Source organism: Epinephelus moara, chromosome 24, assembly GCF_006386435.1.
Source record: "Epinephelus moara isolate mb chromosome 24, YSFRI_EMoa_1.0, whole genome shotgun sequence".
NCBI classification, from domain to species: Eukaryota; Metazoa; Chordata; class Actinopteri; order Perciformes; family Serranidae; genus Epinephelus; species Epinephelus moara.
In genome coordinates this window covers 16,503,325-16,521,254 of record NC_065529.1, presented here as the reverse complement: position 1 = coordinate 16,521,254, position 17,930 = coordinate 16,503,325, and the positions used below count along the sequence as shown (strand labels likewise).

General features: G+C 45.0%; 1 protein-coding gene across 3 annotated transcripts in view; it reads left to right on the top strand.

The window, feature by feature from the left end:
* Positions 1-17,930, top strand: part of srgap2 (SLIT-ROBO Rho GTPase activating protein 2) — a 66,144-nt gene extending 48,214 nt beyond the window's left edge. The window contains exons 5-23 of one of the 3 annotated variants that reach the window (XM_050038115.1): positions 1,546-1,761; positions 2,169-2,297; positions 2,579-2,800; positions 3,761-3,862; positions 3,975-4,172; positions 4,275-4,359; positions 4,938-4,965; positions 5,245-5,275; positions 6,010-6,070; positions 6,282-6,359; positions 6,470-6,604; positions 6,703-6,808; positions 10,083-10,307; positions 11,523-11,602; positions 12,025-12,205; positions 12,960-13,097; positions 14,291-14,546; positions 14,643-14,753; positions 14,844-17,930. In XM_050038115.1, coding sequence (XP_049894072.1) covers positions 1,546-1,761; positions 2,169-2,297; positions 2,579-2,800; positions 3,761-3,862; positions 3,975-4,172; positions 4,275-4,359; positions 4,938-4,965; positions 5,245-5,275; positions 6,010-6,070; positions 6,282-6,359; positions 6,470-6,604; positions 6,703-6,808; positions 10,083-10,307; positions 11,523-11,602; positions 12,025-12,205; positions 12,960-13,097; positions 14,291-14,546; positions 14,643-14,753; positions 14,844-15,398 — 2,937 coding nt within the window. In that variant the 3' untranslated portion in view covers positions 15,399-17,930. The other 2 variants (XM_050038114.1, XM_050038116.1) reach the window with 2 other exon arrangements.

Sequence of the window (17,930 nt, the reverse complement as noted above, 5' to 3'; positions counted from 1 at the left end):
TCCTCATGACTATTGGACGGATTGCCATCAAATTTGGTACATTAACTTTGGTGATCCCTTATGCTTTGTTAACACTACCACTGACAAAGCAACAGTGCAGCCAGCTAAGTAGTCACAGAGTGGCCACTGAAGTGTCGCCCAAGCCCTTGTTGCTTCGTCATGGGCTTGTGTGTTTCTGCAACTCGCAACAAAGATGTCGCATTTTGCTGCCCCATTGCATCCCTGTGTGCACTGCAATACACAGGGAGCTGGCATGGTGCTAGAAACAAAAACATATGATTGGCTGATGCTTCATGGCGTCATTGAAGTGCTGAAAAAGTTTAGGCTAGCTGAGTTTTGATTTGCAGTGTGTCACGCCTGTCAAGCAGGGACAAATATTGGGTGGCACTTTGAAGCTTCATGTCACTGGCTGCCATTAAAGATGACTTGTAGCCTGTTGCTTTGTTGCTCGTAGTGTGAAAGCAGCTTTAGTAACCGCCATCATCAGATCAGAATTTTAATTTGTCCAATACTTAGGTTTATAACCAAATACCTGTAAAGCTAATGACATTCCCATCAGCTTCAGCTGTGCTACGTGTTCAGGGCTAATTAGCATGTTAAGACGACAAACGTAATCATAGTAAACATTGTACCTGCGTGTTAGCACTGTAATTGTGAACGTGTCAGCATGCTGGCTTATGGTAGCATTTAGCTCAAAGCGCCGCTGTGGCTAAGTGCAGCCCGACGGAGCCGCTAGCATAGCTGTAGACTCTTGCCTCTAAATATTCTGTAAACTGTACTCTCATGCTACTGTAAGGCACTGTTTTTACTATTTGGATAGTCTGATCTGAGTATTGATATTTCAGACATCATCACTGTCTGTTGTTTTGGTCTTCTCACGCTGTCAGGGGCTCCATAGCGTCTGGTTACACATGTCTATGGTACTGCCAAAAAGACTGAGGCAATCAGAGTGTGTTTTTCTGTCTGTCTGTGTGTGTTTGTGTGTGTGGGCAAAGTTTCCTCCCACGGCACAGCTCTGAGCAGCAAGAAACTGTATAGCTGCAGCTCAGCTAGGCCCATAAAAGCAGGTCTTGTGCTGTAATTATAGTATATAGTAAGAGATAGAAATAGATCTGGTTTGAGTGACGCGCACATGCTCACATCCATACTCACAGATGGAGCAGTGTGTCTGTCTGCAATGTTTTGGAAGGGTTTGAGCAGTAATGATTGCTCCGGTGGTGGTCACTGGAATAAGGCTGACACTGCACACACACACTTGTTTCATGTGTTTAACTCTTCATGTCAAACTCATACCACCATGTCACTGGTGTTGTACAGTGGAGGAGGCTGGTTGTGTGACTCATTCGCAGCAATATTTTGGAATGCCAGCGCCAAAAAGATCTGTCTGTGTAGACTGTGCTGTTTGTGTATTGAGCCTCGGTGCCCCACATTATGCTGACTGATGAAAAACTGCTTTTGATCCTGAGCCAAAAACTGAAGTAAGAGACAAACTGGGGCAAAGCGCGCACTCGTGTTTACCTGCAAATCTCAACCCTGTGTTCCCAGGTGATGAAGACCTACCACATGTACAACACTGACAGCATCAATGCTGAGTCCAAGCTGAAGGAGGCGGAGAAGCAGGAGGAGAAGCAGATGGGACGCTCTGGTCGACAAGACGACCGACAGACGCCACGCTCCCCCGACACCTTGGCCAGCATCAAGACCGACGAGAAGCCCGTCCGACGCTCCAGTGTCAAGAAAATCGAGAAGATGAAGGAGAAGGTGAGTGGAGCCGGACCCTGCTGGGGTGCTGGGTGGGGTGGGGGGGGGTGGGTGGGGTGGGGGGGGTGGGGGGGGGGGGCAACGGGTAGAGAGAGGAAAGCTGTTTCAGAGTGCTCCACCTGTTGTCACACTGACTTACGATGTGCATCTCATGAATGATTTATGAGGGCACGACTGGCTTATTGCTAACCTTGTCTGCTACAGCTGGGGCCTGTCACAGCAACATGGTTCTCCACTTCTTATTATCCGTAATCAATACTGAGGCGTTTCACTCTAACACCTATTATCCCTCTTCCTTCCTTCCCTCTCACTACCTGTCATTGCCATTCTTCTGATTTCTTTCATTACCTCCCTTACAATTTGTTTTTTTCTCTCTCTTTGTACAATCTGTCTGTCGGTTTTATCAGAGACAAGCTAAGTACACAGAGAACAAGCTGAAGGCCATCAAGGCCAGGAATGAGTACCTGCTAGCTCTTGAGGCTACCAACAGCTGTGTCTTCAAATATTACATCCATGACCTCTCCGACATCATTGACGTGAGTATCAACACACCATGTTACTCTGTGGGAGCAGCTAACATTTGTCGACATAGTGAGTGCGCGCGTGTGTGTGTGTGTGTGTTTTAGCCGTTGGTGGCCTCTTGATCAGTCTCTTCACATTAGCTTCAGTGTTCCTAATGAAGGCAGTAGACCGGTCACCTCTCTTTGCACGTTTGCTCTTCTTTGTCCACTGACATGATTTCTCTTTTACCAGCAGTATTTGCAGTGTTGGCATATCACCATGTGTGTTAATCTAGTTTTATGTGTGGGTGTGACAGTGCTGTGACCTAGGCTACCACGCCAGCCTGCACCGCGCCCTGAGGACCTACCTATCTGCAGAACAGAACGTAGAGTCGTCGAAACACTCCGGCCTGGAGACACTGGAGGGAGCCACAGAGAGTCTGGAGGCCAACGGGGACAAACAGAAACTGATGGAGACCTACAACAATGTCTTCTGTCCCCCAGCTCGCTTTGACTTCCAGTCCCACATGGGAGACACGGTACAGTTGTGCTCCTCGAGTCATTCTTATTAGGCGTGTTGTTTCTTCTTATTGAAGCTTAAAGGGATAGTTCAGATCTTTTGAAGTGGGGTTGTGTGAAGTACTTACCCATAGTCATTGGATTACATACAGTAGATGGCGGTCAGCACGACCCCAGTTTGAAGAAGCAGGCTAGAGTGCGGACAAGGAAGCTAAGCAATGTACTGCTGTGGACAGGGCAGCAGCAAAATGTGTTTTAGTGTATGCTATATTTAGGAAGTTCTTTACCACTTAACCTTGTCATCAGACAGAGATTTCTGATGGGGAACTGAAGCTGTTTTTGTCGCTCTCTTTAGTGCCAGACTCCAGTGAAACTTTGGTTGTGTGACTGAGTTAGTTCAGGTTCACTAAAGTCACACAATAATACAAACAAACGAACTGATCAAGGCAGCGTTATATCAGCAGCTCCTGTGTTAAGTGAGGTAAAATTACTGTTTTCCTCAATGGAATCTGGTAGCTTTTATGACAGTGTGGATGGGAAACTGAAGCTGTTAAGTGCTTCCCTGTTGGAAAGGGCTGACGGCAGGGTAAAGTGATGAAAATATTCTCAATATAGTGCACACTTAAACTGTTAACAATTCTTTCTGTAGACCTTCTTTTGAGTGGCTAAAATACATTTTGCTGCTGCCCACATCCACAGCAGTACATTAGCTTCCATGGCAGTACTCCTGTCTGCTTCTCCAAACTGGAGACGTACCAAACCAACATCTACTGTTGATGATTGACTGTTTATGGATAAGTACCTTATACAACCCTGTTTCAAAGGATCTGAGCTATCCCTTTAAGTCAGTGCACTGTTATGATGTTATGATATGACTGTTTGTGATGATGTTATCTCACATTATTAATTGTCTAACTTTCCACTGTGTTCCTGTGTGTGTGTGTGTGTGTGTGTGTGTGTGTGTGTGTGGGTGGGTGTAGATGGGAGTGTTGTGCGCACAGCAGGCGCTGGAAAGCGAGCTGCTCCAGAGGTGTCAGCAGCTGCAGTCCCGCCTCTCGACACTCAAGATTGAGAATGAGGAGGTCAGACATCTTTCTGTATTGTTAATTGATCTTTTCACCTCTTGCAGCCGTCTTGTGTGTTAATCACAACTTTTGCTTTCTATCTTTTCTCCTCTCGCTTCCTGCCCATCAGGTGAAGAAAACCATGGAGGCCACCCTGTCCACCATCCAAGACATGGTGACGGTGGAGGACTTTGATGTCTCAGAGTGCTTCCATCACAGCAACAGCATGGAGTCAGTCAAGTCCACTTTCAGTGAATCCTATCTCAGCAAGCCCAGTCTGGCCAAACGACGGGCCAATCAGCAGGAGACGGAGCAGTTTTACTTCACGGTTAGTGCTAGTTATGGTCATGGAGGATTTATCAGGAACATTTGTGCATTAGTGTAGTGCATTGTGCGACCCCGGTGTGTGTGTGTGTGTGTGTGTCTGTAGAAGCTTAAGGAGTTTCTGGAAGGCAGGAACCTGATCACCAAGCTGGAGGCCAAGCATGACCTCATCGACAAGACCCTGGGAGAGAGTGAGTGTCCTTCATACCTTTTAGACATTATCCTTGTGTCCTGTGTTTGTGTGTGTGTGTGTGTGTGTGCGTGCGTGCGTGCGTGCGTGCGTGCGTGCGTGCGTGCGTGCGTGCGTGCGTACTGGGAGCCTCCCCAGTAGGAGGGAGATGGATTCAGGAAAAGGCCCAGTGCCTCGAGGCGGAACAAGCAGCAGATCAGAGGGATGAGTGGTTTAGTGGGACACATCAGGACACATGCGGGGAAGCAGAGTGGGTTTAATTTATCTAATAATCACAAGCGCTGTGTGGGTGTGGGTGTGTGTGTGCGAATGAGTGGAGGGCGAGGTCACAGTGACAGTGACCATATGTGGATGCAGCTGTGAGTTTAAGTGTGAGAGGAGGGTGTTCCTTAGGGCCGAATGTGTATGCATTTCCACAACCTTACAGGAAAACCTGTGTGTGTATACAGCTTCAGTGGGAAGTTTGTTTCCCTGTTTCTGTCCATCTCAAGCTGTTTCCTAATGTGTCCTGCTTTTACTATAACTGTCTATCTCTCTCTCCGTGTCCCCTCCCCTTCTTCCTGTTTCTCTCCCCTTTAGGTCAGAAGACTGACTGTTGCCTTGCCAGGTAGGTGTGGTGAAGGAAGGAAATATGCGCACACACACACACACACACACACACACACACACACACACACGCATATACCATAGCAGTGTTTGAGCTTGATTTCTTGGCAACCTGGGGTATTATTTTCCCTGTCACTGTTTATAGATATTTTCAACACATGTGCATATGTGTCTGTGCATACAAATAGAGCGTTACCAGAGTTGTGTGAGTATAAATAGACTTTCTCTGGAGACATAATGACAGAGTGCTGTTTCTTTCTCTCTCTCTCCCTCTGTGTAGCGGACGGAGGAACTCGGCGGTACGGAAGCAGGTAATTATCTGTCAGAAGTGTGTCTTTGTTTCTGAGCGGCTGTTAGCGTCTCAGTTAGAGCCTGCTGAAGCTTTGTTTTTAACTCAAACCACATGTTTTCTCACATTATCCTCTGCCCACAGGGTGTATGGGCACCTAGAGGTTGACAGCATTTTGGTTATTATCACATAACTCCGATTAATACAACCCAATACACAAATACAATTATGTCTACAGATAAATCTGTCTGCTGGTGTACTGTAATGCTACGTGAAGCAAGGCATTAGTGATCAAAAGCCAACTGCTCCATCAGGGAATCTCATGTTTGTGGCTCCCCCTTGTGGATAGCTCGTGTTTTGGCCACCAGCTCTCACTTTACAAAGAAATCATTTGATCATTAATTTCAAACGAAAGTCATGTTTTAAACACATTAAAACTACAATGGGATTCACATGACAATGGGCACGTATATCAGCCAAAATACCTTCCACAGCCGCACCTCCCAGAGATTTCTGGAAACCCCAAACAAACAAAGGGAAAAGGAAAAAGCGCCGTCTCCTAGCAACAGCTGGGTACCGTGCCCACCCTCCCTTCTCGCCCCGCACACACAAACGTGTGCACTGATGCATGTGCATGTGCAGACGTGTGTGCGGAAATCCTCCTGACAAGAAAGTGCGCTTGTGTTTGATTTCCACACACCGGCCTCCTGTCGTGTGTTCCGTCATTGGGAGTTAATTCCTCTCCCCTTATTTCAGGAGTCTGGCGAGGCCATCCCTCTGATGGTCGAGAGCTGCATCCGCTTCATCAGTCGCCATGGTGAGTGAAATTCTCCAGTGAAGTGATAGGTTTAGCATCAGCTTTTCCCGAGCACTGATTGGTTGCATTGTTGAGTCAAGTGTGATTGGTTCGGGATCAGATTAAAGTGGGAATTTTACCAGAACTTCTTAGCGTGAAACTACAAAACATGTAAAATCCCCCCAGTGCTTTTGATTTAAACACCTGTGTGTGTGTTTATGTGTGTGTGTAGGTCTGCAGCACGAGGGCATCTTCAGAGTGTCAGGCTCTCAGGTGGAAGTCAATGACATCAAGAATGCCTTTGAGAGAGGTAAGACTGTCATTCAACAGGAAACCCCAAGCACTTTAAACACACTGAGTTTGTCCAGTGCCTTATTATCCCTCCCATTCTCTCCTCTCTGTCTTGTTTTCTGGATATAGGTGAGGACCCGCTGGCAGGGGACCAGAATGACCACGACATGGACTCCATTGCTGGCGTCCTGAAGCTCTACTTTAGAGGACTGGACCAAGCCCTCTTCCCTAAGGAAGTCTTCCATGACCTCATATCCTGTGTCTGTGAGTCTCTCATCCTTTCCTCTGTTTGTGCGAGTGTGTATTTATGGGCTTGATTGTGTGAGTAATCTCCTGGGTGTCATGGCTGTGTTATTTTCCAGCGATGGAGAGCCTCCAGGAGCGGGCAGTCCACATTAAGAAAGGTCTGCAATCTCTGCCAAGCAAAACCCTCATCATTATGAGATATCTGTTCGCCTTCCTCAACCAGTGAGTGGGAGGACACATGCAAGCACATACAAAAACACACACACACACACACACCAAGAAACTAAAGTCAACCAATGGAAAAAATTAAACTATTTATAGTTGCTCTGCCAATAAGTGGTTATAGGAAGTTGTTGGAAGAAGACTGATTTCTCTTCTTCATTAGTAGCTATGACGTTATTGCAAATTATATATTGTATAAAACAAAGAATTAATTGACTGTTACAAAAGCAACTACACATTGTGCACAGTAAAACCGGTGTGACAATCACCACTTGTTATATTTGAGTTTCGGCATATCCTCAGCCCTGAGGCGTACTGCTCCAAAGAAGCCAAATGTTGTTGGACAGAGCTCACAAACGAGGCGAGATGGGAGCAGCTTAACATCAAAAGCTGCATTCTCAAGAACAACTGTCACATTAAACCAACATCAGAAAACAAATTATGATATAAAACTAAACCAAAAAAATTTGCACAGTCAAAGGTCAAATTTATTAAAGAGGAGCTATTTTGCTCATTTTTTTGGTTTCTATTAAAACATGTTTACATGCTTCAATGGTCAAAAAACACTTTATTGCCTTATACTGTTTGTGCTGGAACACCTGTATCACCCTCTGTCTGAAACGCTCTGTTTTAGTGCCTGTCTCTTAAAGCCCCCTAACAAAAACCACAGTCTGCTCTGATAGGTCAGAGTTTTCAGGTCTTCCATATCTTGGTGTCTCTGCACCGTCATTGCAGCTGCAGAATGACTGTTACTGGGTGTAGCTGCATGTTCTACTGTGAAAAATCACCAGTAACAGCTTTTAAACACAAGTGGACATGTTCCAGCAGGAATATGAACCAAAATTTACAACATCGTCAACCAAGATGACATGTTTTACATATGTTTAATGTTATTATTTGAAACTTTAGCCACATTCAATATGAACATTCTTCACTGTATCTATGTATAAGACAGAAAAGCAGAGTAGATCCCCTGTGTGAACGATGCATTTCACCTCAAGCTTCATCAGGTTTGCTTTACAATGGTCTCACACAATAAATACTCTCAGCTGAGCACCCAACATGCATCACTTTTTATAGTGTCTGTTCACTGTATGGCTGCACAAAATCCTTTCTTTATCGTCATCATGATGCTAGCTTGCACCAAAAGGCACTGTTAAAGACTGTGATACTACACTTAGGGATTCTGAGTTTTGAGTTAGTTGTAAGAGAGCAGTTCCCAACTGGTGGGTCGTGGTCCAAAAGTGGGTCACGGGTCCATTCTGAATGGACCTCAAGTGACTTGCGAATGTGTCAGCTCTGTAAAAAACTATTTTGTTTTTTTGAAGGACTGTGAATTTCCGTCACAGAGCTTTCATTTTGAAGTGCTGTTCTCTGCTATAGAGTTAGTGACTACTGGATAGCTACATAACAGAAACAGCAAACTAGCTCAACGACATAGCCAAATGCAAGTATGACGCTGGATATATTAAACTGTGGGACCTTGAACTAATGTGGACCCCGTGGCTGGACCAGTTGGGAACCACTGTAATAGAGTATCAGTAGAAAACTGCACACTAAAATGTAACTGTCATTCTCTTTTTTTGTTGTTGTTGTTGCCTTTTGTGTTCAGTACAATATTAAATTTGTTCGATGAAAGAATGATGGAAATATTTTTTTTTAATATTTTAAATGTAACAAGAAACTTATTGTATTTTAGCATTGTAGTGAGAGCAGCAGAAACACTTGCTTATCTATTTGTTTATCGCAAGTAATATCATTACTGTGATATTCAGCATAGTTTCATATTCCATATTTCTCTCAAATGAGGCTGTAGTCCTAGTATACTTTAAGCATACTCTAAGCAAGTCGAAGTATGGTGGGTTGAAAAGACTGCAACTATTACTCCGACCACTGAAAACAGCCATACTTCTGGGCCTTTTCAGTTAATGCTAATGTGTGTCACAGCATACCACCCCTTAAAGTCATTTTCAAATATTCATCAGTGTACATTTTTCAGTATACAGAAGTTTACTGACTTCAAAAAAACAGTTTTCATCACCATAAGCCTAATAATAGCCAATGATGTATTGGTCATATGAAAGAGTCTTTCAACAGTTAAGGAGCATCATCATGCTCTTGACATTTGCTAACATTTCCCCCATACACTATCAGTAGTTTCATAAACACCACAATTAGGTTAAAGGCCTACATTTAGCCTTCTCACTCCAAATCTAAACATCCTTTAACCTTTTGTGGGAAGTCAAGTGCAAACCCTAATGAAAGTCCAAAGTGCAAAGAACATTTCTGCATCTTCATTACTTCAGGAACTTGTGTCCTTGAGGCAAGATTCAGTTTTCCACTTCAGGTCAAGTTTATTTGTATAGCCCAGTATTATATACAGTCTTAATGGGCTCACAGCAGCCACAAACCCAAGCTCCTTAAAAAGACGAGGACAGACTCCACCGCAAAGCAGTGGCCAATAAAGGAGAATTTGAAAAAGCTTGTGTAGAGGCCATTAAAATAAAGTAAGCTATAGGAGGGCTTGTGTCATTGTAAGAAGTAGTTTCCACCTAAAGTAATCTCACAAAACATTTTTCTGCATGTGCACTTTGTTTGATGCAGCGTTGGTTAAATATATATTTTTATCCAATATACATTGTATGCTATGCAAGTGTGCGGAAATCTTTTTCTACCAGTCTGGATCTTTGCAGAATCTTGCCAAGACCAAGCTGGCTGGAGCGGTGGTTATTCTGCATCATCCAATATACATCCAAAATTGATTTTCGATGCACACATGACGAGGCGCATATTCCACGCTGTCCAGTCCGTCCCTAAAAAAACCATGATAAGCCTTTCAGTGGAGGGAGGTAGCAAAGGGGAGTGAGAGACAAAGAAAAGGGATGTGGTAGACCTGAAATGTGAGACTCCTGGGTAAACCTAGCGGAGACAGAAGGGGAGCGTCTTCTCTTCCTTTAGTGATTTATGGTCACCCCAGTGCTCCTGCTTCTTCTCACACACTGAAACATACTCACATCATCAGAGCCTCCATCACCACAGTGTACAAATGAAGTGATGTATTGATGCAGACACTGGGAGCGTTTACTGTTGGACCTTGTGCAACAAAACACAGATATGCATTCACAGCTTATCCACAAGTAGAGGGTGATGAAGGCTGTAAATGACATGTCATGGCTGTTTGTGTGCATAGTCGGTCTTGTATATATTATCTGTTTAAGAAAAAAGGATGAGGTAATTCCCTCTGAATTACTCTGCTTCCCCCCTTTCTGCCCAGCCTGTCCCAGTACAGCGAGGAGAACATGATGGACCCCTACAACCTGGCCATCTGTTTTGGTCCCACCCTGATGTCTGTCCCTGAGGGCCATGACCAGGTCTCTTGCCAGGCCCACGTCAACGAGCTCATTAAAACTATCATCATCCACCATGACACCATCTTCCCCGGACCGCAGGACCTGCCGGGCCCCATCTACACCATCCCTGGAGCTGGGGATGACTTCTGGTGAGGGCGGGGAGTGAGAGTGTGTAATGCGAGGGGCGTTTAATAAGTCATGTAGTGCAGGAACTTAAATTGCTAAGGCTAGCAGGACAGCAGGGGATTGCTCGTCCATTTGGTATCTAACTAGAGGGGGCTTGGAGATGATGAGGAGGGCAGAAAAAAAGGGGGCCAGGTGGTTGATTTAGGGGCTGCCGTGGAGTGATGGGGGAGCTCAGCTCGTCTGCTCCGCTGAGGGCCAGGGGGCCACGAGGATCAGCTTACCCTCCATCACATAGGAGATTAAAGTACCGCCTGACCACATCAGCCTGGGAGAGCACAGCATGCACACACTCACACACACACCACAGCACCCACAGGGGCCAACTTTCAATTTTACTGTAATGACAAGGCTCGGCACCAGTTATTATGATTACTGCCAGTCAGTGCCGTTGTTTAGACTGTTCGTCACACTGGAGGAGCTGCGTAGACAGAAAATCTTATCACGCTGGCATGGCTGGGCTTGGTTGCACCACAGCAGCCATTTAGGCCATGTGGTCAATACTGTACTTCTCATAGGATCTGGGAAGTTTTAGCAACCTAGGGAGAGTCTACATTCAACAACTAAAATGGACATATAGTGGGTATTTAATTGGTTGTTTTCAAACTCAGTGTAGATTGAGTTTAGCAGAATGTACCTACTTTTAAACCAACCAATAAATGACTAAATGGTTAAATAAAGTAGTACCTATAGTACCGCAGAAGAACGAATACAGCCCAGTTTTTAGAATTCCGGCAACGACTCGGTACCAAAGTATTGGTTCTCGTGACATCCCTACTGACAGTGTAGGTAATGTCAGGAAGTAAAATTAACAGGTAATATAACTGAACAGTTGAGAGTTTTCTGAGGGGGGATAGAGGGTGCCTTGGAGTGACTTCATGGCCTCAGTACATTCCTGGCTGCGGCCCTGGATGAACCCAAACTCAGCTCTAGATCTCATAGTGCCTTAAAATCCAAGCAGAGACAGACAGCACATTTTAAAATGTTATTTCAAGGAGTGGAGAGGATTGCAGCACGGTTATAATCTTGTCACTAAGTAGCTGCACGGTGCATACAGTGTGAGCTTATGTGATGTGAAAGAGGAATATGAAGTCAGGCTGTGAGTCATCAACACATGTTGTCAGTCTGAGTCTTTTGCTGTTGTGTCCTCTAACCTCATCTGCTCTGTGTGTCCGCCTCAGTGACAGTCCACACTGTGAGCCCCCCCTTGTGGAGGAGCCTGCGCCTGACACCGTCTCTGTCATCCACAACAGCGAAGATGGTGCATATCCCCCACACACACACACACACACACACACACACACACACATATGAATACATGCAATACTTTATACACTGTAATAAATGAAGTCAGTCTCCTCCTGCAACCAGTTAAAGTAATCTCATCCTGCTTTTCTCACCAGTTACTACAGCTCTAACAGTTTAAACCCGCTCACACCTTCTCCCAGTAACCTGTTCATTGTGTTGCTTTGTTACCGCTCAGCATTATTTAACATTTGTGCAGTCACCAAACACAGCATCAGCATCAGCAGCAGCACTAACCTGCTATGCACTAATCTGGCTTCCCCTCTCTTCCACATCTCTTTCTCTCTCTCTCTCTCATTTGTTGCCGCCCTCTGCTTCTCTGCCACTTCCTGTGTCTGTCCACCATCCTCTGATTCTCAGGCTCCTTGGCTGTTTCAGAGTCTGACCCATTCGAAGCCATCGCTCGGTTTGACTACTCAGGCCGGACCAGTCGGGAGCTGTCGTTTAAGAAGGGCGCGTCTCTGCTTCTGTACCAGCGAGCGTCTGACGACTGGTGGGAGGGACGACATAACGGGGTGGATGGACTAGTGCCACACCAGTACATCGTGGTCCAAGACTCGTAAGATTTGTCACCAGTCTTCATCAAATGTCTGCATTAAAGAACAGAATAACAAATACATTTTTTTTGTAGTGATTATTGATCATAATAATATTTTACTCATGTCTCTGTTGTTGAGATTGGCAAAGAGCTTCCCATAAAAAAACATCAAGACAACTGAGGCTTGTTCTTTGATCTGACCAAAAGCAAACACAGAGAGTCATCCACTGGAAATCCCCATCGCTAAGGAAGTTGATCTGCTGTGATATGTAGGAAACTGCATATCATAGCAGGTCAGCTTCCTTGTGGTTTATTTATATTAAGTGTGAGAATTTCTTACACTTTGTGGCTACGGCCACAGGGATTTATACGGGAATACTTTGGACTCTGCATAAAAGTAAACAAATGTGTGAAGCTCATGTTTACTGAGCTAACTGTAGCTATTCTTGTTAGAGTCTGTGTTTCTCAAAACTCAGAGGTGGTGAGTAAAAAGTTATCTAGATCAGTCATAGAATACTTAGTTTGAAAAATGCTGGATTTCCCCTTGAAGTGTCTGTCGCTATTTTTGCAGTGAAAAACTTTGTAGTTTTGAAAAAGGTGACTAGTGTTTGTGTTTATTACTCAATTAGGACAACAGTTTTGTCATGACTCATGCTTCCTTACATCATATGAGTCAAGACGCAGTGATGTATCAGAGACAGAAAGAGTTTCTCTTCTCTAACTTGCAATATGAAGGCACAGCAGTGATTTGTAAACTATTTGTTGGATGTTTCAGGACTGATGGAGGCAGGGGAAGTCCAAAGCCTGATGTGGACAGCAGGGACCTGCTGGAGGAGAGAGTGTCTACTAGAGGCAGCGCTGCCTCTCCTACTGGAGCTCATGTGGCGGACATCTACTTGGCCAACCTGAACAAGTGTGTCTCAGTATTTTGTAGATTTTCATTTGCAGCTTTTTTTGTTGTTGTTGTTTTCATAGTTTTTTGCCCCTAAATTGGCTGAAACTGTAGATCTAAGAAAAAACTTTATGATTGTGTCAACATCAAGCAAAATATGTGGCAAGCCACAAAAGCCCTTGACCCAACTCTTAACAGAAAGGATAAGAAAGAAAGCAAGGAGCATCCTGGAAGATAGCTCCTGCTCTCTCTTCAGCCAGTTTGAGCTCTGGAGCTTCAGGAGGCACTATAGAATCCCTCTTAACATGTATTTAAGAAGTCCTTCATCCCAAGTTCCATCAAAATTCCTCACTCAGCAAAGTGACTGATGAGATTTAAGCTGCAGACACTGACATAAACTGTTTTTAATGTGGAAACTGTTTATGAAGCTGAAAACACACTGGCACTGCTTTGGTGTGGTGCGTTATGTGACGCATGTGAAATGCCGCCCCTAGCACAAACAGGTCACGTCACACTGCAGCACATCAACAGAAGACCACACACAGTTATTGCTACTTTAACTAAAAGATCTGTACTTCCTCCACCTATGCATCAGCTTAAAATCATGTGTGGACACTCACTAATTAAACCGGATTTCTCGCCCAAAGAGCTGTTCTCCAAAGCTGTGGCTCACCAGGCAATATCTTTTTTTGCCATTGTCTTTATAATGACAGGACTGTGGGGCTTATAGCTCAGGATATTTCTCGACTTTAACGAGCCTCTCCTCATTCATTCTTCAACACCCACGCGAGACAGCAACAGCAACAGAGTTCTCTTTATACAGCACATCCATGGTGAGGAGAGGAGCCGAGCTGCCATGGCAGCAGAGTACAAGAGCTTCGACAGGAGCCAGTATGTGCAAACAAGGAATGAGTGGGGGAAAAATAACATTTTTTCAGGAGCGGCGAGGCTGGAAATAGGATGAGGTGTGAAGTGCTGTGGGGCGGCGCGTCCAGGAGCACCGAGGCGCGTGTAGCAGCCGCAGTGTTTGGTTGTACATTGAAAATAATTGGGCGTATGTTTTGTGTGCACTGGTTGGCGCCAGTGTGTTTTGGCCTCAGTGATCTTGTCTATATGCTTGTGTTGTTTCTTGTGTTTGGTGAGCCAAGAAAATTGGTTCCGTTGGTGGAAAGTACAGATATAATCTATTGTATTCTAATATTTGTCTCATTCAGGATGAGAAAACGTCCAGAATCTGGTAGCATCCGAAGAGCCTTCCGTTCAGAGAGCGACAGCACGAGTCCAGGAGCCAGCGGAGGGGGAGGAGGAGGAGGAGGAGGAGGAGGAGGAGGAGGAGGAGGAGGAGGAGGGGTGAGAACGGCTTCTCTTCCTGTTGGTGGGGCTCTGGTGAAAGAAACTGGAGACAAACGACCCGTCAGCGCTCACAGCATCCTCAACTCTGTCACCCGCCACTCCTCTCTCAAGACCAAGGTACTGTGACATCTTAGCTTCAACAAATTCATGTAGTGAAAGGACTATTTTGTTTAATGTGGCGAGAATTTAATTGAGGGTATTATGAACATTTAGGTGGAGAGTCCGCAGTTACGTAAGACAACTTCAGCAGGACGATCCAAGAGCTTCAGCAACCACAGACCACTGGACCCTGAGGTCATAGCCCAGGTGGAGCCCAGCTCACAGGTGCGTGTCAGGTCGCTTATATCCCCATCTGCTACTTTGGGTATTTGCATGCACAAGATAATATGTTTCTGTCTGCCTTTCATGTTGCAGGACATCGAGGCTGCGATGAGTGAGCTCAGTAAGTTGGAGAGACAGAGCACCTCGAAACACACACACACCCCCGATGTGGTCCTGGATACACTGGAGCAGCTAAAAGGTGTGAGTGGCGGAGGAGGAGGAGGAGGAGGAGGAGCCTCGGAGCCCTCCAGTCCACTCCACTCCCGTCTGTTACGGGACAGCGAGGGGGGCTCCTCACATGCCCACCCACTGCAGCGCAGCGCCTCCTCCGCAAGCGACGTGCCCTCCTCCTTCCGCCCGGCTAAGAGCCAGCCGCGGAGCCCCCTGCCCTCCGCCACATCCCCCTCTCTCTCCTCCTCCTCCCTCTCCTCATCTGTACCCTCCTTTAGAGAGCTTCGCCCCCCAGCGACAAGGCCCAAGCCGGTGGTGTTCCCAAAGAGCGGAGGTGGCAGTCCAGCCATGGGTTCCCCAACCTCTACCGTGCCCCCGACGCCTCCCCCTCCACTGTCAGGCCACACACACTCTCTCCCTCACACCCCTCCTCCTCCACCTCCACCCCAGTCTAACGACAAATCCTGCCCGGCTTAGGACCTCTTGCTCTGACCCACCTTGCTGATTCTCGCAAATTCTTACGGCTCTTCTAGCAGGTGCAGAAAGCACTTCGTTGTTTCACACAAGACCTAACCCACTACTCATGTGTAGCATTCACTTCATGGTGTCCAGACCAGTTCTTAAGACACCATGTTCCCTTTAGAGCGTCAAGATTTTTTTCAGCCCTCTCCTGGCAGCTCTGCTTACGACAGGTCAACTATCAGATGGCGCAGTTTAGCGATCATCGATCAGAGACACTTCTTTTGCCACCGCAGAGATCCCAGGCATCACTGGATTTACATTTTTTTTTTATTTACAAGGGAACAGGACTCCTACTGACCTTCAGCTTACATACACTAGTTTGTGATGTTTGAAATTGTGTTTGAGTGGGTGTGCAGGAGTGTTACTTGCCTTTACACACAGATCTAAGTGAGGAACAAAAAGCACTGTTTGATTTTTGTATAGTAGACATGACAGTTTTTTTTTTCTCTTCTTCTTTTTAATGACCCACGACTAGCGGACTGGAAGGGAGTGTTTGATTCCTGAGAATAGACTGTGAAATGCTAAGCTCTCTCTCGGCGTAGAAACGAAAACACACTGACTCGCTGCTTCAGAAGTGGAAGGCTGGAGATAAAGGTGGACTTTTGAGATGATGAAAGGAAAGAAAACTGGGCCAAATATCAGTGTAAGTCATGTGATCGAGAGCTTTATTTTATCTCTTCCTCCAGTGTTTGATATTTTGGTGATTTTTTTTTTTTTTTTTTTTAATTACTGTTCAGTACTAGTCCCACAACAGGAGCATAGCAGGAACAGTGTTCTCCAAAACCTAACATGGCCAATAGTAATTCTGAATACACATATAAAGCAATACAGAAAGCTGGTAGTTTGAGGCATTATGCTGCTTCTCTCCTGCAGCTCTATTACGTGTGTAGGGGACCACTGAAACCCAGCATTTTTATACGTAATGTTGGACTGTACACACACAAGCACACACATTCTCTCCAAATGTGTGTGTGTGGTGGTGTTTTGTGGCAGCTAAACGCCTTTCAGGTTTTCCTTGCATGCTGGGGCCATAGACAGCAGCCGCTATGGCGAGCTGGCTCACTTTATATATCTCGCAGTACCAGCCACTAAACAACTTCAAACACAAGTCACAGCTTGCTCCTTTAACTATATACTTCAGACTTAACAGTAAAAAAAAAAAGGGTTATATTATTCTAATGGTGTGTATGTATGTTTAATAATCATGATAACTGGAAGCATGGAGCTGAGGATCCTCTTGAGTGTGTTTAGATAGAAGCACAACCAACCACCTCATCCGATGCGTTCTTAAGCAAAGTTTGCTTTTGTTGTTACTCTCTTTTCGTTCCCAGTTGTTAAGTAATGCTCAGAATCTGTAATGGTTAAAATGTTGAACTGTGTAGCTGTCTGGGTGTGTGTGTGTGCGCCTGTGTGAGCATGCGTGGATGTAGAGTGTGTATGCACCTCACCCCCCTCACCCCTTGACCACCCATCATAAAGGGACGCCACCCAACAGCGACTGTACCAGCAGCCTCAGCGCTGAATAAATATGCACTGTGTACATGTGACCAGATAAAAAGCCTGCAGGGATACATGACATGTCTCGTCTCGTGGCCGACCAGCTTTAAGTAGAAAGAGGACGAGAAACTCCAAAACTTTTATATATATATATATTCATATATTGTTTGCTAAAATGTACCTAAAATTAGATCTGATGTTGAATTGAGGAATATGTGAATACATTTGCAAACACTGACGTCAAAAGTGGACACATACCATTCAGGGTAAACTGAATAACACCTTGTTTGTTGTTTCTTGACACAGTATTGAACTAATTTTTGCTCCACATATTCCCATCACGCCTTCCCCCTTTCCCCCAGAAACACAGCACATACTGCATTCCTGTATGCTCTCTACCAGGTAATGAATTATACTTGTTAAGGTTTATTTTTATCTCTGTATACTGTTCGTGTATTACCTGGTGTATTTGTGTTGCTCTTACCTCATCGTGACAACTGGAGGGACTGTGACCGTGTGTGCGGTGAGAAACAAACTCACCTCATCGACATACAGACATGCATGTGGTTGGTTGGTGTGTTTTGTCCCGGCTGTGCCATCAAAGGGGAGCTGGGACCCTCTTCGATCTCAAATCAATCATTGTGCACTTGAACAACTTGGCTTGCGTGTGGACTAACTGTGTGGGGATGATTTGTCGGAATTGAATATTGTTGAATATGCATTTTTGTGTCCATTTGAAAACAGCAGAACTAAAAAAAAAAAAAAAAGACTGTAATGTCAAATCTATTTATAGTTGTCTCTGTATTACTGGAGAATCCTGTGTTCAGATGTACTTTGTATATACAATGTTGTACATTACAGAGGTACACTCTTTTTTGGTACAATATTGTACAGTAATAGCAATAGTAGTTTAATCAAATAGGCCTTATATAATTCTATGTGTAGTTCTTGTAGTAGATCTGTTTTTTAATAAACATTGCTTGCTATAAA